The sequence below is a fragment of the Garra rufa genome, chromosome 14 (genome assembly GCF_049309525.1).
Source record: "Garra rufa chromosome 14, GarRuf1.0, whole genome shotgun sequence".
Lineage (NCBI taxonomy): Eukaryota > Metazoa > Chordata > Actinopteri > Cypriniformes > Cyprinidae > Garra > Garra rufa.
Window position 1 is genome coordinate 3,859,735 of NC_133374.1, and position 26,456 is coordinate 3,886,190.

The 26,456-nt window shown below is 31.9% G+C and overlaps 2 protein-coding genes across 7 annotated transcripts in view; both read right to left on the reverse strand.

Moving 5' to 3' along the window:
* Positions 1 to 12,464, reverse strand: part of atg16l1 (ATG16 autophagy related 16-like 1 (S. cerevisiae)) — a 34,090-nt gene extending 21,626 nt beyond the window's left edge. For all 5 annotated transcript variants that reach the window (XM_073817520.1, XM_073817517.1, XM_073817519.1 and 2 more), the window contains exons 1-6: positions 12,313 to 12,464; positions 11,378 to 11,489; positions 5,778 to 5,871; positions 5,435 to 5,540; positions 3,630 to 3,703; positions 3,304 to 3,555 (exon numbers count right to left, since the gene is read on the reverse strand). In XM_073817520.1, the coding sequence (XP_073673621.1) occupies positions 3,304 to 3,555; positions 3,630 to 3,703; positions 5,435 to 5,540; positions 5,778 to 5,871; positions 11,378 to 11,483 (632 nt within the window). In that variant the 5' untranslated portion in view covers positions 11,484 to 11,489; positions 12,313 to 12,464. The remainder of the gene's footprint in view (positions 1 to 3,303; positions 3,556 to 3,629; positions 3,704 to 5,434; positions 5,541 to 5,777; positions 5,872 to 11,377; positions 11,490 to 12,312) is intronic.
* A 1,397-nt stretch (positions 12,465 to 13,861) lies between these two features.
* Positions 13,862 to 23,689, reverse strand: cldn15lb (claudin 15-like b). 2 transcript variants are annotated; one of them, XM_073817848.1, is made up of 5 exons: positions 23,425 to 23,689; positions 17,229 to 17,393; positions 17,060 to 17,141; positions 14,617 to 14,727; positions 13,862 to 14,528 (listed from the first exon to the last, which is right to left on the reverse strand). In XM_073817848.1, exons 1-5 carry the CDS (start codon positions 23,642 to 23,644, stop codon positions 14,438 to 14,440), a joined length of 669 nt encoding a protein of 222 aa, XP_073673949.1. In that variant the 5' UTR covers positions 23,645 to 23,689; the 3' UTR covers positions 13,862 to 14,437. The 2 variants fall into 2 exon arrangements, with proteins under 2 accessions (XP_073673949.1, XP_073673950.1); XM_073817849.1 differs by lacking the exon at positions 23,425 to 23,689 and adding an exon at positions 21,097 to 21,421.
* Positions 23,690 to 26,456: the final 2,767 nt, after the last annotated feature.

Here is a 26,456-nt window from a genome sequence, read left to right on the forward strand (position 1 = left end):
TTCAGCTCAATAAACACACATATGGGCCGTTAACGGCTCCTTTATATGGGTCGCTGATGGGATGTACCGAAATTAAACTTCTTGGCCGAACATGGTTTTTCATGTTTTTTTTTCACCAGTGCATAAATTAAATAGCTATAATATCATTTTTACAATTTTGTCTTGCTTTTCAAAAAATAAAAAAATCAATTACAAAACAACAATTTAAAATATTTACTTAACCCTCAACATTTGTAACATTCTAGTAGACATTATAGCCTACCAACAAAGCACAATTTAACTGAAATTTAATAAGTTAGTAAAATAATATTCTTTGACCATTTTTAAGACCCCCTTCTTGAATCAGGCATCGGTTTTTAATGTGCAAATAAATGCAGCCTTGCTGAGCAAAGCAGATGGTTAGAATAAATGTATTAATAGAGCTGTTGTAATGATTGTGATCATTATTTTTGTCTTACTTTTTAATTTTATTTTACAGAACAAAAGTAAAATTACAATACTAACATTTATGAATGTTGACTTTTATTTTGGCGGAAACCCACAAGAAGACCTCAGTACTAGGGCTGTGCAATTAAAGGATAACTATTGCCAAAATGCAACCTGGGCTGTTTTTTTTACTATAAACGCGACAAACTTATATCTAAAAGCATAATTACGACAAACGAGCAAAGTTTCACGGTGTGTCGAGCCTTCTTAGTGTTGTAAAAATATCGATTTTGATGCGCTCAAAGTTATGCCCCTAGTACTCCCATTCACCGGCCATTGACCACAAAACTAAATCACGGTCAATCTCAAAAACGGCTCGTTTTTCGTAATTATGCTTTAAGATATAAGTTTGTCTCATTTACAGTAAAAAAAAACAGCCCAGGTTGCATTTTGGCAACAGTTATCCTTTAATCAAAATTCGGTTTTGATTTCGATTTATGCTTCAAACGATCGTGAAAATGCATTAATCGAGATCAAACGATTATTGCACCCCCCTCACCAGTGGTGCCCTTTCGCTCCTCCATAAAAGCCTAATTTCACATGCAAATAATTAAAATCATGTAACGTGACTTTCATAAAACGGGACGCGCTAGATTTATTAATGTTTCTTAGATGTTGTGTTTCTAAAAGCGTGAAGGAAAACTTGCACTGTTCTGTGTCAGTTCTGGCTTAAATGATCATAAACGGTTGACAATAAAAAACATATGTAACAGTATATTGGATCCGTGTGGCTCTTAAAGGGGCAACAAAAATATTCCTTCTGCCATCTATGTGCTTAATATAAACAAAACAGAAAAATTACTTACTGCTCTTGAATAAAGGACTTTTGTAGTTTTAACTAGAAACAAAGCCTGTTTAATTATTACAGTGAAGATGCCGTTTTATTTTTCATTCAAATAATTACATTCAATTTCTGTAGTATTGTTACACTACTTTAGACTTGCATAAAGTATTAAGTTTTTTTTTTTTTACTTGTTTTCTGTTGTATTTCTATCTTTAAATTAATCACTAATATAAAGTTTTGGACCCAGTCATAATCGTGTTAAATAATCGTGATTACAATAATTATGATTTTTGCCAAATCGAGCAGCCCTACTTAGTACTACTTTTTGCTGACAGCAGCAGATTTATGAATGATTCTCATTACGCAGATTTTCCTCGCGCTTTGGACTTTGACTCCTGGCCAGAGGTGGGTAGAGTACCCAAAATCTGTACTCAAGTAAAAGTACAAGTACTTATGGAAATATTTACTCAAGTATGAGTAAAAGTAACAATCTTAATAGTTACTTGAGTAAGAGTAAAAAAGTATCCGATGGAAAAAGTACTCAAGTAGCTAGTTACTAGTTACTTCTTGATATGAAGTGAAGACCCTGAATTTCAAACTGTTTGGAAAGCGTCCGCACACCTCTCCTTGAAAACATATATATATCTATATATAGGGTTCTCAAAATTTCTGGTAGTCCTTCGGGCAGGTACTCTTCAGATTTTGGTAGCCTGAAAATTAATTTAACTATCCCAAATAAAATAAAAAAAAACCTTTTTTTAAATATAGAAAATCAGATAGGAGTCTAATTAAAAATGTTTTTAATACACAAATATAAAAAAATATCAAGGAAGTGATTTTATTTCATTATATTTATTTCATTTAGTGTATCTGCAGAATTTTTAAATATTAATTTAAAGCAATTCATAACCATTTTTAAGATCTGCAAAAGTAAAATAAACAGTAATGGGATTGGACAATGTAAAGTAGAATATTAAGCCATAAAATGGCATGATTTAACATTCAGATACAGTTTCACACAAAAACAATATGTTACACTATGGCATTTCATCCTTTATAACATTAAAAGGGATAAATTGAGTATATAATTTATTATATTTATTTGAAACATAAATATTACTGTACTTGTTTAGATTTTTAGAAGGCACCTTAACTTTTGACATTTACAACTCTGTGTTTGCTGCATAAAAACATGGGTCGGTAATTGCAATCATTTGACCATAAACAGCTGAAAAGAATGTTTTGAAATGAAAAATTAATTATCTGTCACGCGGGGGCGCTTTAGGAGCGCTGAAATATTACGGTTTCCATAGTAACAGCTGTATACACAGCAGTATTAATGCAGTTTTATCAGACATGAAATGAAAATTCCAACGACATGTTTCTGAGGACAGTAACGGAGGAACACCATCAAATGTAGTGAAGTAAAAGTAAAGTTTTTTCACTATAAATGTACTTGAGTAAAAGTACCTATCTTTAAATATACTCTAAAAGTACTAGTTACCCCAAAAATTTACTCAAGTAAATGTAACAAAGTAAATGTAATTCATTACTACCCACCTCTGCTCCTGGCTAAGGTGCTCATGCAGTGCTGTCAGAATAAATACAATTGGTTTGTGTATCAGACAACATAATGTTCTATAGATTATTTATTAATAGTTTAAGGCCATTTGGTGATTTCAGTCAGCAAACAGTAACCAGCAACAACCAGCTCTTTCTCTTCTCATGGAAGACATGCGATGCGATCCTAAACAGTCTCTCACTGTTGGAGCTTGTAATGATTTTTGCATCTTTCTTAGACAGTTTTAAATGTTTCCTCACTGCCCACATGTTTGCTGCATTAGCGCGCGCCTCTATTTGATCACGTCACATCATTGTTTGGTATAATTTATTGGCCTTTGCGCTTATTCTGCAGAATAATTTCGGTTGCCGAACATTTGGTGCATTTGTTATTTTCATGCTTTTATTATTTTGGATTACAGCTTGTACAAAAGAAAGGTTATTTTATAAGCACAAACGGTTGTATTTCTGACCTGGTGTCCTTCTCGTTCTCAGCATTGAGTTTGTTGGCCTCCTGCGCTTTCTCAGCCATCCAGCGTGTCACCAGCTCCTGATTTTCCTCGGTGGTTTTCCGTAATTTCTCCTCCAGGGCACTGAATGTGATCTGCAGGGCATCGTACTCGTCTCGCAGTGTCTGATTGGCTCGTTCCAGATCGGCCAGAGAGTTGCGGAGCTCACGACATTCGCCTTCCAGACGGGAGATCTGCTGCTGATACTCCAACATCCTGATAAATACATGAAACATTCATATACTATATATCTAGATCAGATACATAAAGCACATGCAAACTGAACTCACTTGGCTTCATTACTCTGGATCTCTTTGTCTTTCTGCTGAATCTGGTTGTTTAGTTCAATCACACTCTGAGCCAACTGTGAAAACACAAAGAATATATTTTTTTTTATTCGAATGTTTTCTCACTAACATTATTGACATTCTACTATAGTTTTTTCTTATTTTGAATTGAATTCTATTCATATATGACCCTGGACCACAAAACCAGTCATAAGTAGCACAAGAATATATTTGTAGCAATAACCAACAATACATTGCATGGGTCAAAATTATAGATTTTTCTTTTCTGCTAAAAAAAAAAAAAAACATTAGGATATTATTAAGTAAAGATCACGTTCTATGAAAGTATTCTGTATTTTTTTGTTATTTTCTACTGTAAATATATCAAAACTTAATATGTACTACTAAAAATTTCAGTTGGACAACTTTAAAGCTGTTTTTCCTCAATATTTAGATTTTTTCAAATAGTTGTATCTCGGCCAAATATTGTCCTATCCTAACAAACCATACATCAATGGAAAGCTTATTTATCCAATTTTGAACAAAGTGACCCTCATGACTGGTTTTATGGTCCAGAGTCACATATTTTCTGTTTTCAATTAATTTTTATTTTAAATAAAAACAAATAATGCTAAATTAAAAAAAAAAAAAAAAAAAAAAAAATATATATATATATATATATATATATATATCATTGACAAACACACATAATATGATTAAAAATAAATAAAATTAAACTATGAAAGCCTGTTTTCACCACTGAATAAAAAAAGAAAAAAGGTAATTCCGGAAAAAAAAGAAAGATATGTTCAGTGTTTAGTATCTTAAATACTTAACTCACAATTGCGACTTTATTTCTCAGAATAGTGAGTTGCAATTCTGACTTTATAAATCGCAATTTTGACTTTTTATCTTACAATTCTGACCCCCCCCCCACAATTGTGAGTTTATATCACCCAATATTGACTTTATTTCTCAGAATTGAGAGTTTACATTTCACAATTCTGAGAAAAAAAGTCAGAATTGTAAGTCACAGTAACCTTTTTTTTTTCCAGTGGCAGAAACAGGCTTCCATATTAAACTGAGACTGTCAAAATAAAACAATTCAAAATAATAATAATATTTCTTGTAATAGCACATAAATAATACTAAAATAACAGTGATAGTTAAAAATTAAATAAATATATATATTTTTATTTTTCCCCTTCTGTTTTCACTTTAATATTGGTTAAAGTTTAGCAATTGTCATGTGTTTTTTGTCATTTTATTAGTATTTTTTAAAATACGTCTACATATTTATATTTATTGATTTGAATTATTTTAGCACTTCATGGTAAAAAAAAAACTAATTTTTTTTTTTTTTTTCAGTTTTAATTTATTTATTTAGTTTCAAATTAATTTTGCAAGTAACAACAATTTTTTATGGTTTTAGTTTTAATGAATTATAATAGCATGTTTCCCCACACAGATTTGTTTTTAAAATAGAGTAATGATTTGACTAATGAGTAATGACTTCATCTGTTTTACTAAAACAATTCAAAATAAAAAAAATGCCACAGGGGAAATTTTTGAGTGATCATTCAAATGAATCATCAAATTTGATTGTTTAGTTAATTTAAATGATTAGTGTGAACTGATTCACTTAATGAATCACAAAGGATGCTATTATTGCTGTTGATGTTTAAGTAATGAGCTATTGAGATGCTACTGTAAAATCACATCTAAAAATGATCATACTCACAAGTTATTAAAACTAGTCGAATGACGTAAAAACGTCACTGAATATGTGTTTTGGGGGTATTGTTCACCTCTCCTCGTTTCTTGTGTAGCTCCGTCAGCTCCTCTTGATGCTTGATTCTCATCTGAGCCATTTCCTGCTGCAGGGAATCATTGCGGCCACCCTCGACACCCGGACTACACATACACAAACATACAAATACATACTGATTATAACTTTTTATTGTATTCATAATGCAATAATTCATAATTGGTTTCTTCTTGATGAGAATGTTTTACTCTGTACACGTTATTTTCCTTTCTTAATGTTACTATGCATTACAAAAGATGTCAATAAACTCAATATTTCAGACACAGAGCTCTAGATTATGTGGTGTTTATAAGAATTGATGAAGAAAGTTTTCCTATGAGCACCTGAGGTCATGTCTGTTCTGTTGCTCATATTTATCGGTCTGGAGACGCTCAGAAAAAACAACCTGAAGATCAGACTTCTCTAATAACCGGTTATCTGGAGACAAAGAGAAACAGAGAAATTGTGGATTGAAATGCTTTCCAACAGGAAAATAAAGTATAAAAGATATGACACTATATTATAGAGATGTAACCATATTATCAATATAATCTCAATATTATCGTGGTCACATGACGATATGAAATGATAGGTCTTCCAGGAAAAAAAATGTAGTTTTTAAAATATATTTAAACTTCTTATTCTAATATAAAAGGTCTTTAAATTTGCGTAAAGTTGTGGGCCATTATGCTTTGACATAATGCATCTGTCAAACAAACTAAAACTGAAAGCACAATATGGCTTAATCCTTACATTAAGTCAGTTTTCGCTGTGTGTTTCAAAGGCTAAGCGAAGCATGCACTTTCAATGTTTTCAGCGGCTCAGAATGGATCAGTTCACTGTGAATGAATGCAATGAACTCATTTATTGCATGTGCTGTGATTTGGGAGTGCGTTTGGGAACGCAACAACCACCAGTTACGCTTTATTTTCATTACAGCGTTTTACTGAATTAGTACTAAGACTAATTTTTGTGAACCTGTTTTCACTGAATCTGGAGTTTTCCTTCAAAATAAAAGCTCTCTTGCTGTTTCCATCAAAGTTAAAGCTTAAAATTGCAGCATGAATGGAAGCCTGTTTCCACCACTAAAAAAAAATAAAATAAAAAGGTTATTGCGACTTATCTCACAATTCTTATTTTTTTCTCAAAATTGTGAGATATAAACTCACTATTGTGAGTTATAAGGTCAGAATTGCATGATATCAACTCACAATTCTGAGAAATAAAGTCGCAATTGTGTAATATAAACTCGCAATTCTGAGAAATAACGTCGCAATTGTGTAATATAAACTCGCAATTCTGAGAAATAACGTCGCAATTGCGTAATATAAACTCGCAATTCTGAGAAATAACGTCGCAATTGTGTAATATAAACTCGCAATTCTGAGAAATAACGTCGCAATTGTGTAATATAAACTCGCAATTCTGAGAAATAACGTCGCAATTGTGTAATATAAACTCGCAATTCTGAGAAATAACGTCGCAATTGCGTAATATAAACTCGCAATTCTGAGAAATAACGTCGCAATTGTGTAATATAAACTCGCAATTCTGAGAAAAAAAGTCGCAATTGTGTAATATAAACTCGCAATTCTGAGAAAAAAAGTCGCAATTGTGTAATATAAACTCGCAATTCTGAGAAAAAAAGTCGCAATTGTGTAATATAAACTCACTATTGTGAGTTATAAGGTCAGAATTGCATGATATCAACTCACAATTCTGAGAAATAAAGTCGCAATTGTGTAATATAAACTCGCAATTCTGAGAAATAACGTCGCAATTGTGTAATATAAACTCGCAATTCTGAGAAATAACGTCGCAATTGTGTAATATAAACTCGCAATTCTGAGAAAAAAAGTCGCAATTGTGTAATATAAACTCGCAATTCTGAGAAATAACGTCGCAATTGCGTAATATAAACTAGCAATTCTGAGAAATAACGTCGCAATTGCGTAATATAAACTCGCAATTCTGAGAAATAACGTCGCAATTGCGTAATATAAACTCGCAATTCTGAGAAATAACGTCGCAATTGCGTAATATAAACTAGCAATTCTGAGAAATAACGTCGCAAGTGTAATATAAATTCGCAATTCTGAGAAATAACGTCGCGATTGCGTAATATAAACTCGCAATTCTGAGAAATAACGTCGCAATTGCGTAATATAAACTCGCAATTCTGAGAAATAACGTCGCAATTGCGTAATATAAACTCGCAATTCTGAGAAATAACGTCGCATTTGTGTAATATAAACTAGCAATTCTGAGAAATAACGTCGCAATTGCGTAATATAAACTAGCAATTCTGAGAAATAACGTCGCAATTGTATAATATAAACTCGCAATTCTGAGAAATAACGTCGCAATTGCGTAATATAAACTCGCAATTCTGAGAAATAACGTCGCAATTGCGTAATATAAACTCGCAATTCTGAGAAATAACGTCGCATTTGTGTAATATAAACTCGCAATTCTGAGAAATAACGTCACAATTGTGTAATATAAACTAGCAATTCTGAGAAATAACGTCACAATTGTGTAATATAAACTAGCAATTCTGAGAAATAACGTCACAATTGTGTAATATAAACTAGCAATTCTGAGAAATAACGTCGCAATTGCGTAATATAAACTCGCAATTCTGAGAAATAACGTCGCATTTGTGTAATATAAACTCGCAATTCTGAGAAATAACGTCACAATTGTGTAATATAAACTAGCAATTCTGAGAAATAACGTCGCAATTGTGTAATATAAACTCGCAATTCTGAGAAATAACGTCGCAATTGCGTAATATAAACTCGCAATTCTGAGAAATAACGTCGCAATTGCGTAATATAAACTCGCAATTCTGAGAAATAACGTCGCAATTGCGTAATATAAACTAGCAATTCTGAGAAATAACGTCGCAAGTGTAATATAAATTCGCAATTCTGAGAAATAACGTCGCGATTGCGTAATATAAACTCGCAATTCTGAGAAATAACGTCGCAATTGCGTAATATAAACTCGCAATTCTGAGAAATAACGTCGCAATTGCGTAATATAAACTCGCAATTCTGAGAAATAACGTCGCAATTGCGTAATATAAACTCGCAATTCTGAGAAATAACGTCGCAATTGCGTAATATAAACTCGCAATTCTGAGAAATAACGTCGCAACTGCGTAATATAAACTCGCAATTCTGAGAAATAACGTCGCAATTGCGTAATATAAAATCGCAATTCTGAGAAATAACGTCGCAATTGCGTAATATAAACTCGCAATTCTGATATAAACTTACAAATGTGCGATATAAACTCACTATTGTGAGTTATAAGGTCAGAATTGCATGATATCAACCAGAGGTTGCGTTAGGCTTTTCATTTTCATTTTGACGTACAGGGTGGTAAAAATTTCCGTCATAATCTATTATTACCCGTCATTTTAATTTTCATATTATAATAATACATTTAATTGCTTTTATTTTTGTTCAAATTTTCATTTTTAATAATGAACCTACAATGCAAGCATACTGTATATGTTTTTGCATGTATTTATGAAGAGAACAGATGAACAGAAACTGCGTTACTTTTCGTGTTCAATACCACACTCAGCAGTGACAAAAACAACAAAACATGCAGGACTGGGTAAAAAAAAAAAATCGATTTCTCGATTTGAATAGATTCTAATTTTTATAGACTAATATTTCTTAAATCCTAATCGATCTTTCTGTATATGCTGTTTGTGAAGAGTAGGCTACATAGCGTGCCTCATTTGTTACTTTCAATATGCAAAAGTGTCAGATTTCAAATTCTGTCCATTTAATTAGAAAATTCAAGTAATAAATACCGTTTTGGCGCTCTTTAAAGTGGCATGATAGATCGCTGTAGCCTTAACTGGGTACTGGCCTGTGTGTAATCAATCGCATAGCAAAGGATTCGTAAGAGTTTCTTTTTTTGTTCTGGATAACGTGCTCTGCTGCAACACTGGAGCGCATTTGCCACCAACTGGACAGGAGTGGGAACTACAGTTACAAATTACAATAGATCACCCTCTGTGTGGTGTATTCCGTCAAAGTGACGGACAGCCTTCAGATTTTTCCGTCACTGATTAAAAAATTCCATCAATGACGGAAAATTTTCGGTTAACGCGACCTCTGATATCAACTCACAATTCTGAGAAATAAAGTTGCAATTGTGTAATATAAACTCGCAATTCTGAGAAATAAAGTCGCAATTGCGTAATATAAACTCACAATACAAATTAGACAGTATATCACAAATAAAAAGAGGGTTAAGTCTTTTAAACTTCAGGTACAAGTCAATTCACTGACTGTTTTCTGACTTAAGTTTTCTTCGTTTGGAACATGGTTTGAAGCTCTTAATTTTTAACCTCCCAAAGTGCATTAGATAGAATAATTTAACTTTTAAATGCACAAAATTTTGAATTTTTCCAATTCCTTGTGTGTCTTTTTTTTTTTTTATAAATAAATTTTATTTTTTTAATATTATTGTATCGTGAGATTTGGATATTGTTACATCTTTGCTATATTTTATTCAATGTTGGGGAAGTTACTTTTAAAAGTAATGCATACAAAAAGAGTAAAAGAGTAACTTACTGCGTTACTTAGTTACATTTTTATGGAAAGTAATGCGTTACGTTACTTTTGCATTACTTTTTAAATCTGGGCAGGGCTTACTTGTTTGTTTTTAATATAAAAAGTTCTGTTTTGGCAAATGTAAAAGCCTCTTCACACCAAAAGCCTCAGGCTTTAAAAAAGTAAATTGACGTCTGTACAGTAGACCGCAGAAGAAAAAATGTCAACTCTTCAGCATTAAAAAAAAGGAAAACAAATGTTAGATTATCTTGAGTCATTTTTGCTTATTAGTATGGATGAACTGGATCATCGAAGGTCGGCAGCAAAGACATCGGTTAATAAAATGGGATTAAATACATAAAGGATATTTGTATTATTTAACATATGTGACCCTGGACCACAAAACCAGTCTTAAGTCGCTGGGGTATATTTGTAGCAATAGCCAAAAATACATTGTATGGGTCAAAATTATTGATTTTTCTTTTATGTCAAAAATCATTAGGAAATTAAGTAAAGATCATGTTCCATGAAGATTTTTTGTAAAATTCCTACTATAAATATATCAAAATGTAATTTTTGATTAGTAATATGCATTGTTAAGAACTTAATTTGGACAACTTTAAAGGTGATTTTCTCAGTATTTTGATTTTTTTGCACCCTCAGATTCCAGATTTTCAAATAGATGTATCTCGGCCAAATATTGTCCTATCCTAACAAACCATACAACAATAGAAAGCTTATTTATTGAGCTTTCATATGTTGTGTACATCTCAGTTTTGTAAAATTTAACCTTATGACTGGTTTTGCGGTCCAGGGTCACATATTTAATTATTGCAGGTTTGCATTGAATTTCACTGTTTTTACTAATTTTGAGGAATACTGTCTCTGTTTTTATAGTGAGTGAGATGAATAAATGCATGTTCAGATTTATTCTAGAACTAAAGTAACACCTTACTCACAATTTCTCTCAACATGGGGACAGGAGAAAAAAGTAACTCTTTAACTTCTAGGCCTCTAACACTAGCTTGCTTTTTCTTTTTTATTCTATCTATTGTCTTTTTATTTATTATATAATAATAAAAACCTTGATATGTTAGGCTAACTTGTCTTGTCATAGCACTTATATGTTATTGCTCTTTTGTTGTTTTTGATTGCTTCCATTGTCCTATTTTGTAAGTCGCTTTGGATAGAAGTGTCTGCTAAATGTCTAAATGTAAATGAAAGTGTAATAATAATAATAATAATAATAATAACAATAATAAATTCCAGCTCACAATACCTAACGGACTAAATTAACAATAAAATAAATAAAAATAAACAAACCACTATAAATTTATTTATTTATTTGTGTTTGTGTGTCTTACACTGGTGTATGATCTCCTCAAAGGCCTGACGCTGAACTCGGTCTCTCTGCTTCAGCTGTTCAACAACGTGACGTTTCCACAAACACTCGACTCCACGTCCCGCCATCTCCTCCTGCACACACACACACACACACACACACACACACACACACACGATTGACACGGTTAATATTCCAGTGAACCAGTTTCCTAAAGCAAATACAATTAACCAGGAGTAGAGTGTTTCTTAATTCAGGGCACGTTCAGTCCTCGGAGAAAAGAGGAACATCTCTTCTCAACACAGGAGGAAGTGACTCAAGACCAAACACAAGAAAATGTAATTTCTGAACTGGAATAAACACACTGATGATAGATAATTACTCTAAACAATGTGAAAAATTAGTTGCATTAACACTTGACAGAGCATTAATGCACATTCATAGTGTTATAAATGACATCTTTGTTTATGTTATGCACATTTCTATTAATGATCTGCCTGCAAAGCAGAATGCATTTACCACACTTGGTTGATCAGATATCACTGTCAATCAATAATAATCAATAACACAGGGTTTATATCATTCAGATGAGATCTGCCAAGTCATTCCAGCTGCAGAATGGAAATAAACTTGCCATGATGTTGATCACGTGTGTGCTAAAGACATTTTAGACAGATGACATACAAAATATGTTTCAAACATGTTAAGTTTAAAATATAACGTTAAGTAATAAATCGGCGACAAAACCTGATAAACAGTAGCTCGTTTGTGACAGCTACTTACAAGTACACGCTAAATAAACACTACAAGGTGTAATCTGAATATAAACAGTGCCATTGTTAACAAACAATCTGTTGTTGTTGTGGTTTTTAGCTATTTCAATGCGATTTATCAGATCTGCACCGGCTAATCGCTGCACTTGACTTTCACTTTCAAAAAACAGCAGGTTTACTTTACCTCACAGCATCTAAACTCGTCTTCGCTTGTTTAGAGGGACTCTTCTTAATGATAAAAAATGATTAATCCGAGTAATAAGAGCCGAACCGTGTCATAAGAGGTTTAATCGGACAGGTTTCATGCTAACCCACTCCAGACTGCAGGATCACAGACGCCATTTTGGCTCAACAGACGTATGTTTCCTGCTGCTGCGTCGCGGGAGTTCTACGTTACGACCGCGTGCTTCCCACGTTCTCCCTTCAAAAAAACAAACTTTATTTGAAGCCTTCATGACCCGTGAGTATCAAAAATAAAAATGAAGAGAACAAATACGCAAAATAAAGAGGGTAACCATGATAAAATATGGACATTTTAAGCTTTAAAGATTTATTTATTGCGTTTTCAACAGGGAAATACAATTACGAAACATAAAGAGTTACATAAAGTATTTGGAAAAACACTGAAAACAATCTACACTACCAGTCAAAAGTTTTTGAACAGTAATGTTTTTTTTTAAAGAAGTATTTTCTGCTCACCAAGCCTGCATTTATTTGATCCAAAATACAGCAAAAGCTGTAAAAATGCGAAATATTTTTACTATTTAATATTACTGCTTTCTATTTGAATATAATCTAAAATGTAATTTATTTCTGTGATCTTTACTCCAGTCTTTAGTGTCACATGATCCTTCAGAAATCATTATAATATACTGATTTGCTGAAACATTTCTGATTATTATTAAACAGTTGTACCTTTTTAAGTACCTTTAAAGCTTTTGTAACATTATACACTATACCATTCAAAAGCTTGGAGTCAGTATACTTTTTGTTTTAAATAAATTCTAGAAATTAATATTTTTATTAGCAAGGATGCTTTAAATTGATCAAGAGTGATGATAAAGACATTTATAATGTTACAAAAGATTTCTATTTCAGATAAAACCTGAAAAAAATCTACTTAGCTGTTTCAAACTTAATAATAATAATAATTAGTTAGAATGATTTCTGAAGGATCATGTGACTGAAATAATGATCCTAAAAAATCAGCTTTGAAATCACAGGAATTAATTCGATTTCAAAATATATTTAAATATAAAAAGTTATTTTAAGTAGTAAAAATATTTAACAAATTTTGGATCAAATAAATACAGGCTTGGTGAGCAGAAACATTAAAAATTTTACTGTTCAAAAACGTTTGACTGTAGTGCAATTAACATATATTTTACTTTGTGTATGTAAAATTTTCCAAATATAGTAAGAATTTTATTTTAATTGTCAACCTCTAATAAACCTGTATCATAAACAATACCATTGTGTCAGTTATAGGAATAATTTAGTTTTTAAGATACTTAAAAACAATTAATGAAATATAAGAGTATAATCCAGAGAAGTATATTTCAGTTAAAGAGCCAGTCAATTTTTAACAGATATCAACCATGTCTTAAGTTCAGAATCAGAACACACTAAAAGTTACACACTATTTTCAATAAAAGACTTCAATCCCTAATATAACTGAAAACAAAAAATAAAAACTTATGACTGCAGTCAAACACATAAAACTGTTGCACAACTGCAAAACTTCTTAGAATTGTTTTATTCACAGAAACAATGACTACTAGCAATTTTAGAAAACAACGAGCTTTTCAAAACACCAAAACAGACAATGTAACATTTATATAACAAACTAAAATTATTCATATAAGCATGACAAAAGTATTAAAGTCAACACGAAAAATGATATTTAAAGAAAAGAAAATGATTTTGTTGTGTGTTTTTGTCATTTTCATTAATTATGTTTTCATTTCAGTTAAAGTATTTTATTCCAAGTAGCAAAAGGTTTTGGTTTTAGTTCACTGTAATAGCCCATGTGTAAAGTGAGTGTTTCATATCAGAATTGATTCAAAGCTGAATAGTTTGCAGTGGGTTTTCAATAATCCAGTTCCCACCTTTAAACATCTATTGTTTGAAACATGAAAACTGAATGAGAAAGTTATACATTTTAATGCAAGATCATTATGAAATCAACACTGATGAATCATGCAAAGTCAATTAAATAAGCTCAATTCGTTGACTTCTAAAATGCAAGTACTAAAAAAATACACATCCATGTAAAAAAACCTGAAAAACGAAAAGCCAAAATGAGACACTCAGACGTAAGCTTTGGAGGCGCTGTTTTCTGACGGTGGTGATTTGTAGATCTTCTGCGGCTGTGAAGCGGTGTAGTTGTAGTTTGGACCACTGAGAGAGAGAGAATAAAGAAAGTCACGACTTGTGTTTGGCACAGATGAGATTTAGAGCTGTTATCCCTCTCTAGAAAGACATTCACCGTGTTTTTGGAGGTTTTGAACTCTTGAAGGAAGTGCAGAGGATTCCTCCACCCAGAATAGCCAGAGCTCCAGCTGCCCATCCCAGATAAAGCCCGACGCCCAGTTCATACCTAAAACAGAAGCATTTGAGCGTGTTTAGTCATTTATAATGATATATACATCATACTGAAAGTGTGTTTTAATCCTATAGAACCTGAATCATATTCATCTAAGGTTTCGAAATGATCAAAACTTAAGTCTTCTGTCACCTGATTGATAGTTTAGAGTTTCTTATCAAGTCAAAGGTCTTTTAGTGTAGTTGTACAAAAGTCAACCTTCGCTTCGTGTCTTTTCATTGTCAAACCCTGACTGAGACACTGCAGGCAAAAACAGGTTTTTCATGCACCTGTCAAGTTTGAGATTTTGGGCTTTTTGGTGGCTTTTTTTCCAGACTAGTGGAAAGAAAACACCTAAAAGACACTGTTAAGTGTTTCTTTGATAGCACTTTATCTATTTGTGTCAATAGATTTCAATTACAATCCATATTTTTAAAGGCAGTTTTCTTAAAATGAGTTTGTTCTCCTACACTGAGCCATAAATCTCCACTTTGGTAGCACTTACACTCACCAAACTTTACATTTTTATTCCTGTCTATATTCTGAAGGTTTTTACAGAGGTAATTTGCTTGATTTTATGTTGTATTTTCTTTCTGTTCTAAGTTGTGACAATATGAGATACTCAAAACCCCCTCTGTAAAAACAGTTGACTCTAATATGTCCAAAAAATTAAACAAGAATTTTGAAACTGACTTCATCCAGTGTTAAGATCTTAGTACTAGAAATGTATGCAAATTAGTGCATATTTCATTAAATAATGGATCATTTGCATATTTAAACCTAAGATTTTAGAAAACTTGTAGTTCAAAAAAAGTAATCAATCAACTGGGTAAGTAAGGTGATAACTATTAGTTAATTTTTTTTACCCTATTCACCTGCAGTGACTCGCCTTAGGTAAACATCAGAATAACTTGAGTAATATTTCCAGATGAACACTTACTGGACTTTACCTGATTCTCCATTGAAGAAAAAAAAAAAAAAATCAGTACGTCTCAAATCTGATCATCAGAATCTTTGAAGGAACCTTTTTTTATTAGGTCCAGGTTTTTACACCGCAAAAGCAAAAGGAAAAGTATATATGGATCAAAGACGTTAAGATGTCCATGTCAATAGAAATTTACAAAAGTGATTTTCTGTCCATAGAATCACATTAAATGTAAGTAAAGTGTCTACTTTTACGGTTTCAAATACTTTTTTGGAGAATAAAATTTCAAAATTTGGTTGAAATAATGTTACATTGTCATTCAGTGTAACAATATTTATGTGAAAATTCTAACAACAAACAACATGCTTATTCTGACTTGTACATATTAAAATATATAAAAGAATAGGTGAGCATATTACATTTTATTGTTTTAAATGAATACATTTTTTTAATGACAAATGGGAAAAACCTAGGATTAGTGGCAAATTTAAAAAATGTAGAATTACAACTAATTAGTATTTGGGGTGAAAGTAATTTATCTTTTAATATTTTTGTTGGAAATATACACTGAATGACATTTTAGTGGGTGTCTTCTGTAAATTAGGGGAAAATTTATGATATTTATTTATTTATTTATAATTGTATAAAATACAATACAATTCAATTAAATTAAATGGAAAACTTTCATATTTTTTGGAAAAACAACAACAATTTAAAGTAGTATTACACTTATTGTTTTACGCTTAAACCCTTGTTCGTCTTTGATCCATATACATATATACTCGATGTAACTTTGTTTTACATTTGTTTTTTAAATGAATTAAGTATGCATATGTCACAGTAGATTTTAAATAATAATTTAAATTTTTCTTTTAATTTTAAAATACACTACCATTAATTATCACTATTATTTAGAAAGAACACATGAAATTGATCAAAAGCGACAGTAAAGACTTTTATAATAAACATTTCTATTTCATATCAATGTATTTATTTCCAGAAGCTTTACTTTCAATCTTCCTCAGTGAAGGAATGATCTTCCCAAGCCTCTAAAACCTCTAAATCTTTTGAAGAACGTTTTGGATTGCATTGCATTTTATGTTTGGATCATTTGGATCTCATCTTTCTAAAACATATTATTGCAAATATAGAGTGACCACTGATATTTAAATCATTTTATGTCAGTATCTACTATGAGGATCTCAATGATTTACATTTCAAGCATCAGCATTTTGAGTTATTTTTACTACATATTATCACTATATCGATTCTATGAGCCATAAAAGCCTGATGGATTAATTATGATGATTAACAAAAACACATACGCACACCCTTTTTTATATTTTGTCTGAAGTTTCAATAAACTTTTTTTTAACTAACAGGCTTTACAGGGTTATATCTGTCATTTTGTCTTTTACTCACTTTGTTCCTAAGTAGCGAGGATCGTAAAACTCCTGAACGACTTGAGCGGCGTACCAAGACACAGCAATCATAACACACAGACCTGATAGCAGAAAAGGTAAATGTGAGCATGAATATGTTCAATCATTCAGTCAGAGTGTGTTATTATATATATATATAACATACTGACCTGATAGGATGAAGAAGACTCCGGCTGTAAGGCTGACTTTGCCCTTTGACTCCTCGGATGTGCTGCCCAGTTTAGTGCACTTGAGTCCCATGATGGCCAATATGACACCCAGCAAACCCAGAACCAGACCGATTATCATCAGAGCTCGACAGGCCTGGACGTGCCCTACAAATCAAGCATATATTTAACAATTTATATATATAACAATATACGGTTTCATCTATCGACATGAAATCTATAACTTTTTGTCAGCACAGTCTGGAGATGATCTGACTCAATTTTGATGGAAATCGGATGAACAGGCAAGGACGAGTTCAACATAAATAAAAATGCCAGACAGGAAGTTCAGTTTATTATGGCAAAAACAGATATGTTCTTGGCATGACCCAATGGATATTTTGAGACCGGAGTAATTACAATAGGCTAATGCAATCAAAAGTGTCATTATCTATTGTTAATCAATGGTTTATTAATTTTGACCAGTGGGTGGCTTGGTCAGGGTGAGGTGACAAGGACACAAACAAAATTCGGGGTCAATGTGTCAAAATTTTGCAGAGATACAGCCTCACATGCAGTTTGGCATCTTTCCAGCAAATTCATTGATCCATTAAATGAAAACCATTTCGTATATAGACACGAAATCCATAACTGTTTGCCAGCATTGTCTGAAGATGATCCAAGTCAAAATTTGTGAAAATCGGACCAACAGTCTAGGAGGAGTTCAGCCAATTATGCCATAACTGGTAGCAATGTTCTCAGCATGATCCAAGGAATCTATCAAGATCAGTCTCCTTACAAGTTATTAGCATTTTTAGAAATATCTTTATAATTTTTGGCCAGAAGGTGGTGCTTGTAATGCATTCATAAATATATAGCACTTTTTGACAAATATATATTATATATATATATTCATATCTCCTGACCACTAGGGGGCACTGCACCGAAACACTGCAGGTAGCCTCAGGTCATGCTTGTTATATCCCACACCAAGTTTGGTCTCAATATGCCAAACCGTTGCGGAGATACAGTCTCTGATCCCTTTTTTAGTGCTCTTCGTCAAATTTGTTTGTGCATTATTTGAGAACGGTTTCACTAATCTGTTTGAATTGAACTTTCTAGAAGGAGTTTGATAAGTAGGTTTTTAAAAACTTCAAATTTTCATAACGGAAAATGCTGTCATATAGTGCATTCGAAACTGTGTTATTTGAGAATGGTTTCACTAATCAGCTTGAAATTCACAACTTTTTGCCAGCATGGTCTGAAGATGATCTGAGCCAATTTTGATGAAAATCAGACAAACTGTCTAGAAGGAGTTTGATAAGTAGGTTTTTAAAAACTTCAAAATGGCGGAAACATTTTCATAACAGAAAATGCTGTCATAAAGTGCATTCGAAACATTTGGGTGTTATTTTAGAATGGTTTGACTAATCAGCTTGAACTGAGCCAATTTTGGTGAAAATTAGATAAATTATCTGGGAGGAGTTTGATTAGGGTAGTTTTTTCAAAAAGTTCAAAATGGCAAAAAAAAAAAAAAAAAATTATGACGTCACATTTGCATTCGAATCGTTTGTGCATTATTTGAGAACGGTTTCACTAATCTGTTTGAATTTCAGAACTGTTTGCCAGCATGGTCTGAAGATGATCTGAGCCAATTTTGGTGAAAATCAGACAAACTTTCTAGAAGGAGTTTGATAAGTAGGTTTTTAAAAACTTCAAATTTTCATAACGGAAAATGTTGTCATATAGTGCATTCGAAACTGTGTTATTTGAGAATGGTTTGACTAATCAGCTTAAATTTCAGAGCTTTTTGCCAGCATTGTCTGAAGATGATCTGAGCCAATTTTGGTGAAAATTAGATAAATTATCTAGGAGGAGTTTGATTAGTAGTTTTTTCAAAAAGTTCAAAATGGCAAAAAAAATTTATGACGTCACATATGCATTCGAATCGTTTGTGTTATTTGAGAATGGTTTGACTAATCAGCTTGAATTTCAGAACTTTTTGCCAGCATTGTCTGAAGATGATCTGAGACAATTTTGGTGAAAATCAGACAAACTGTCTAGAAGGAGTTTGATAAGTAGGTTTTTAAAAACTTCAAAATGGCGGAAAAATTTTCATAACAGAAAATGCTGTCATATAGTGCATTCGAAACATTTGGGTGTTATTTTAGAATGGTTTGACTAATCAGCTTGAACTGAGCCAATTTTGGTGAAAATTAGATAAATTATCTAGGAGGAGTTTGATTAGGGTAGTTTTTTCAAAAAGTTCAAAATGGCAAAAAAAATTTATGACGTCACATATGCATTCGAATCGTTTGTGCGTTATTTGAGAACGGTTTCACTAATCAGTTTGAATTTCAGAACTGTTTGCCAGCATGGTCTGAAGATGATCTGAGCCAATTTTGGTGAAAATCAGACAAACTTTCTAGAAGGAGTTTGATAAGTAGGTTTTTAAAAACTTCAAATTTTCATAACGGAAAATGCTGTCATATAGTGCATTCGAAACTGTGTTATTTGAGAATGGTTTGACTAATCAGCTTGAATTTCAGAGCTTTTTGCCAGCATGGTCTGAAGATGATCTGAGCCAATTTTGGTGAAAATTAGATAATTATCTAGGAGGAGTTTGATTAGTAGTTTTTTCAAAAAGTTCAAAATGGCAAAAAAAAATTATGACGTCACATATGCATTCGAATCGTTTGTGTTATTTGAGAATGGTTTCACTAATCAGCTTGAATTTCAGAGCTTTTTGCCAGCATTGTCCGAAGATGATCTGAGACAATTTTGGTCTAACCGTCTATGAGGAGACTGATTAGGTTTTTCAAAAAGTTAAAAATGGCGTGGCCATTTGTACATTTTATGTGTTTGGCTTCCGGGCCTCATCCGTGTCCAGCTATTTTTTTATCTGTACAAAACAGCCTGTTTTGGTGCTCAAAATTTGCATTGGTGTGTCTTACCATATTATATTAATGTATTATCTTAATTATGAACACACAGATTTGCAGTGAAAACAGTTTTACCATTTATTGCAAGTTGTTTTTCTTCTCGTCATTTCCCTAACAAAAATAAAGCGAAAGTCTCTCTCAAACAGTTACTTCCGCGTTAAAGAAAAAGGCGGATGGGCTACAAAAGGAACAAAGATGTACCTTTTTATTAAGTCCAGGTCATATTCCACCTCAAAAGCAAAAGGAAAAATATATACACATATATACTGTATATAAAAAATAAAAATAATTTAAATGAATTATGTAATGTTTTTTGTACCGCATTTCATTTATTCTGATTTTAAACATTAACTTTCAATTTAAATTTAAATTTTAAAATACACTACCATTAAAAAAAAGGTCAGAAATGATCGCTTTTATTTAGCAAGAACACATTAAATTGATCAAAAGTGACAGTAAAGACCTTTATAATGTCAGAAAAATCCTGTTTCTTGAGCAGAAATGCAGCATATTAGAATGATTTCCGTGACAAAAAAAATTCAGCTTTGATCACAGGAATAAATTATATTTTAAAATATATTCACATAGTAAAGAGTTGTTTTAAACTGTAATAATATTTAACAATTTTTACTGTATTTTTGATCAAATAAATGCAGCCTTGGTGAGCAGAAAATACTTTTAAGGCTTTAATTCTGACACATTTTATTTGACCAAAAATAAAGCATTAAATGTTACGATAAGATTTGCTTAAATGAAAATGCTTTTAAACATTTTTTTCATTGTAAAATAGTTGAAAAATAGCTTCGAGATGTCGAAACTGCCGTATCACGTGACCTGGACATGTTTCATATCACCGAAAACCATTTTTCCTAAGCCAAATGAAGAACACAAATTCTAGTTGGTGTGTGTGAGGTGTGTGCGTGCATTACCAGGCAGTTCAAGCATGGACAAAAACGGCTTGCAGTTTTTGACGCCGGTGCTTCCCTCGGAACACGTCTGCCACAGGTTAATAGTGTACCAAAGAGAGGTGATCGCATCATCCGCAAACGTCGACCTGCGCCACGATTCGTTCAGCAGCGACATGAAGGTGAGCAGCCAGCCCCCCAAACACATCAGAAACCCCAACAGCTGAACCCCAGTCGACATGATTCAACTAACGCCTTTCAAATCCACACAGAATCCAATAAAAGACTATTATGAATCCAGCAGACAGACTTCGCACCGATCCGAGCGCCGTACCAAGATGGGAGTGTGCTTGACTGTGTCAGTGTGTTATAGATTGAAGATCAGAGTCATAAAACCATAAACTCTGGTCCCTCCTAAATGCCTTTCACTAGATAACACCATGGAAGTTAATACAGGAAGTAGCATGTGACCTAAGAGAGAAAAATTGGGTTTGACCTCTAAAGTAGAAGGCCTTGACCTTTAATGAGGTCAAAATGGGGTTGAGACATGCATGTGGCTTTAAGAATAAACAGAGAACCTCTAAATTGTTCTAAATGAAATGCCGGAATGCGTTTTATATAATTCATAGAGAGAAGCTGAAAACAAGGGTCAGTTTTAACTAGGTTTATCAAGATGAACTTTGAATGATGGCTTAAAGTCTTGTAAGTTTAAGAAGTCTTGAAGGTGTTATATGTCTTACAGGCCAACAAATCAGTTTGTACTTAATTTGTTATTATTTATATTATGCTATTTTTGTATCATACTGTTAAAGATTGTTTGAAAAAAATCTTTATTTATATATTTTCTGTTTTTAAATTTGGTTTAGTAAAGTTTTTATATTTAATAATTTTTAATAATAAAAATACATTTCATATTAGTTTTAGTTTAGTACTTTACGCAAAAATGAAAAATGTTGCCTTAGCTGCAATAAAATATGTTTTTTAAGAATATTTTATTTCAGTTAACATTTATCTTTTTACTTAATTGTTTTAGTTAACTATAATTACCATAATTATAGCATTTGTTAATTAGTAATTATTAATGATTATATATATATATATATATATATATATATATATATATATATATATATACACACATTTTAATTTCAGTTTTAGTGATTTAGTATATATATTTAACTTTAATTTCATTTTATTTCAGTTTTAGTAATTTACTAAAATAAAGTAATAACTTTAGTAATAGTAGTACTTTTAAAACTTATTTTAATTAGTTTTCAAAGCAGCATTTTTGATCTTAAAGTTCTTCATCAAATATATATATATAATTTTTAGTTTTAATGATTATGTTCAGGTTTTTTGTCATTTTTATTAGTTTTGTAAATATATTTAACATCAATTTTATTTTATTTTCCATTTTAATTTCAGTAATTGTAGTACTTAAAAAATAAATATATAAATAAAATTATATATAAATAAAATTATATACTTTTTAAAATTTATTTTAATTAGTTTCCAAAGCAACTTTTCTGAATTTATATATATATATATATATATATTTATTTTTAATTTTATTTTAGTGATTATGTTTTGGGTTTTGTAATTTTTTTAGGTTTGAAAATATATTTAACTTTAATTTTGTTTAATTTCCATTTTAGTTGAAGTAACTGTAGAGCTTTTTAAAACTTATTTTAATTAGTTTTTCATCCTATATATATATATATATATATATATATATATATAAACACTACTTAAAAAATAAATAAAAAAATACTTTTTGGAATATATAATTTTTTTCCCTTCATTTTTTGCACATTTTAAACATTTTTAATCCAATATTTATATCATATTTGATTTAAATTTATTTAACTTAATTACTTTAATCCAATAATTGCTTTAAATTTAATTAATTTCAATTGATTTAGTTATGGAAAAAGCTTTTTAAATTTATGTTGACAATAACAACACTGATATATCTTTAACATACTAAATTCTTTAGGTAAATTCTATTTCCTTTAATTCAAATTCCAGTTTAGCTTCCTGTGGATTTTTTCATTCAAATTCCAACTCATAAACTGAATGGAAGTCAGTTCTTAAATTCTGAATAATGCCTGAAAGAAACTGCAATCAGGCTACATTAGCGACACATCTGCAAAAAACTGTATTGTACTTTACAGAGTAAAGGTGTGTGGGAGTGTTTTATGAGTTTTTATGACTGGTATAACCTCCTTTTGTCACAGGATTGAGCCACAGAGCTCCATTAAAACCGTCATGATACCGTATCACTGAAACCACCATGCAGCATGACGTAACGTGAGCGAAGGCCACACCGAGTGCAGCGGGTGCGTGTCCCACCTGGAAGTCCCAGAATGGTCTTGAATCTCTGGCAGTGAATGGCTCCGAGTGAATTAGACGCACAAGACAGCCACAGTCCTTCAAAACGAGAGCTGGCCGTCACCACTGCATCTCCGTGACTGGCTTTCTTCCACACGGCTGAGTTTGTGGAGCTGGACTCCAAACACCAACCCACGATTCCCAGAAACAGTCCGATCAGCTGCAACACCGTCGTTGCCATCCTGAACAAGAGAGATTCAGACTATCCACACAAACAAACAGAGAAACAGTTGAGCTCAAAAAAACTTGTGGAATGTATAAAATGTAAATTATTTGACCAATAATTTTAAGAAGAAGGATCATACAAAATGCATGTTGTTTTAAAAAAATATATATTATCTTAAAGGATGTTTACACAAAAGCTTGCATTAACGGATGGGGGTGAAAACTTTTGAACAGGATAAAGATGTGAACATTTTTTCTTATTTTGTTCATTTTTGTTCATAAATCATATTTTTTCATTTAGTATTGCCCTTTAGAAGCTACAGAAGCTCCCAGAATACAAACTAAAGAAAAAAAACTTGCCCTGATCTTAAAATTTCAAAAGTTCTCACCCCCTGGATCTTCATACATTGTATTTCCGCACAGAGCAAAAGTGAAGATTTAAATCTTTAATATTTGCGTATGACTCCCTCACTTCTTATATCATATCTTTTCATGTAGTATTGCCCTTTAGAAGCTACAGAAGCTCTCACAATACAAAATAAAGAAAAAAAACCTGCCCTGATCTTAAAATGCCAAAAGTTTTCACCACCTGGATCTTCATACATTGTATTTCCTTCCAGAGCATAAGTGAAGTTTTAAATCTTGTTTAATGTTTGCGTATGAGTCCCTCAGTTCATATTTTTGTTCATATATCATATTTTTTTCATGTAGTATTGCCCTTTAGAAACTACCAAAGCTCCCAGAATACAAAATAAAGAAACAAAACTTGCTCTGATCTTAAAATTTCAAAAGTTTTACGCCCTGGATCTTCATACTTTGTATTTCTGTCCAGAGCATACAGTAAGTGAAGGTTTGAATCTTGTTTAATATTTGCGTATGAGTCCCTCAGTTCATATTTTTGTTCATATATCATATTTTTTTCATGTATTGCCCTTTAGAAACTACCAAAACTCCCAGAATACAAAATAAAGAAACAAAACTTGCTCTGATCTTAAAATTTCAAAAGTTTTACTTTGTATTTCTGTCCAGAGCATACAGTAAGTGAAGGTTGAAATCTTGTTTAATATTTGCGTATGATTCCCGCAGTTGTCGTCAGTGTTAAAAGATGGATCTCAAAAATCATAGTCACTACTGGAAAAGGGTTCAAATATGCAAAAGATCCTGGAAAACCAAATGATTTTTCTGACAAAAACAAGGGACTCATAAACAAGCATTAAATTGTTTTTGATTTGTCTTGTGGACTATGTGACCCTGACCCAAAAACACAGTCTTAAGTAGCTCAGGTATATTTGTAGCAATAGCCAACAATACATTGCATGGGTCAAAATTTATGACGATTATGTTCCATGAAGGATTGTACATTACCTACCGTAAATATATCAAAACTTGATTTTTGATTGGTAATATGCATTGCTAAGAACTTCATTTGGACAACTTTAAAGGTGATTTTTCTCAATATTTCAGATTTTTTTGCACCCTCAGATTCCAGATTTTCAAATAGTTGCATCTCAGCCAAATATTGTCCAATCCTAAAGCTTACTTATAATGCTTTCAATTTAAAAATGTCCCTTATGACTGGTTTTGTGGTCCAGGGTCACATACGTAAACATCTGTTAAGTTACACAACATAATAAACTGCATTTTGTATGATCCCTCTTACTTTGGTCAAATATTTAACATTTTGCAGATTCTGCAAACACAGACCACAGCTGTATTCTAACGAATGAAGGTTCTTCAGTGGTTTTTAGGTTTAGCAAACAGTTTGGGCTTTTTTTGGTTTTGGCAGTTTTATATTTGTAAATTTTATCTTCCGGTCTCATCCGCATTCAGGTATTTTTAGCTGTACAGAACAGCTCGTTTTGCTAATTGATATTGCAAATTGGTGTGTCTAATGTATTATTCAATCTGTTATCTCAATTATGAGCTCACTGGTTTGGAATGCAAACTGTTTTACTGTTTACTGCACATTGTTTTCGTTTTGTTCTCATGTTCCTATATAGCAGATAATAAATCGGAAGAATAAGATTTATACGGTTCTTGATTTGCTCTATGGCTGATTAAAGATGCTTTTTTCACATCAGTATATTGGATTCTAGGTTCTTTGAAGTACCAGAACACAAACAGAATTAGAAAAGAAGGTTCCACACTCATTTGTTATATAAATCAGTGTAAATGATATTTGTGACCCTGGACCACAAAACCAGTCGTAAGGTAAAATTTTACAAAACTGAGATTTATACATCATATGAAAGCCCAATAAATAAGCTTTCTATTGATGTATGGTTTGTTAGGATAGGACAATATTTGGCCGAGATACATCTATTTGAAAATCTGGAATCTGAGGGTGCAAAAAATCAAAAGACTGAGAAAATCACCTTTAAAGTTGTCCAAATTAAGTTCTTAATGCATATTACTAATCAAAAATTACATTTTGATATGTTTACAGTAGGAATTTTACAAAAATCTTCATGGAACATGATCTTTACTTAATTTCCTAATGATTTTTGGCATAAAAAAAAAATAAAAATTTTGACCCATGCAATGTATTTTTGGCTATTGCTACAAATATACCCCAGCGACTTAAGACTGGTTTTGTGGTCCAGGGTCACATATGAACAAATCCTTCTATAAAAAACATCAGAATATAAATAGGAATAAAAAAGTTTGGTGCATTTTGGTGCTTGCAGTGGTTTTGCTTGTAGTGAAGGTAAATATCAAACCATTTACAGAAATATTAGTGAAGCCCCCAAACATCTATCACGATTAGATATTACACCAAGTATATATATGTGACCCTGGAGCACAAAACCAGTCTTAAGTCGCTGGGG

Bases quoted from the DNA above. Each gene is read 5' to 3' on its own strand.
- cldn15lb (XM_073817848.1), bottom strand. From the start codon at position 23,644: ATGGCAACGACGGTGTTGCAGCTGATCGGACTGTTTCTGGGAATCGTG. The intron at 17,394-23,424 runs GTGGGACACGCA...CTTGATTTGTAG, and splicing joins GACCATTCTGGGACTTCCAG to GGCACGTCCAGGCCTGTCGA. The intron at 14,728-17,059 runs GTGAGTAAAAGA...CTTCTGTTTTAG, and splicing joins CCTCGCTACTTAGGAACAAA to GTATGAACTGGGCGTCGGGC.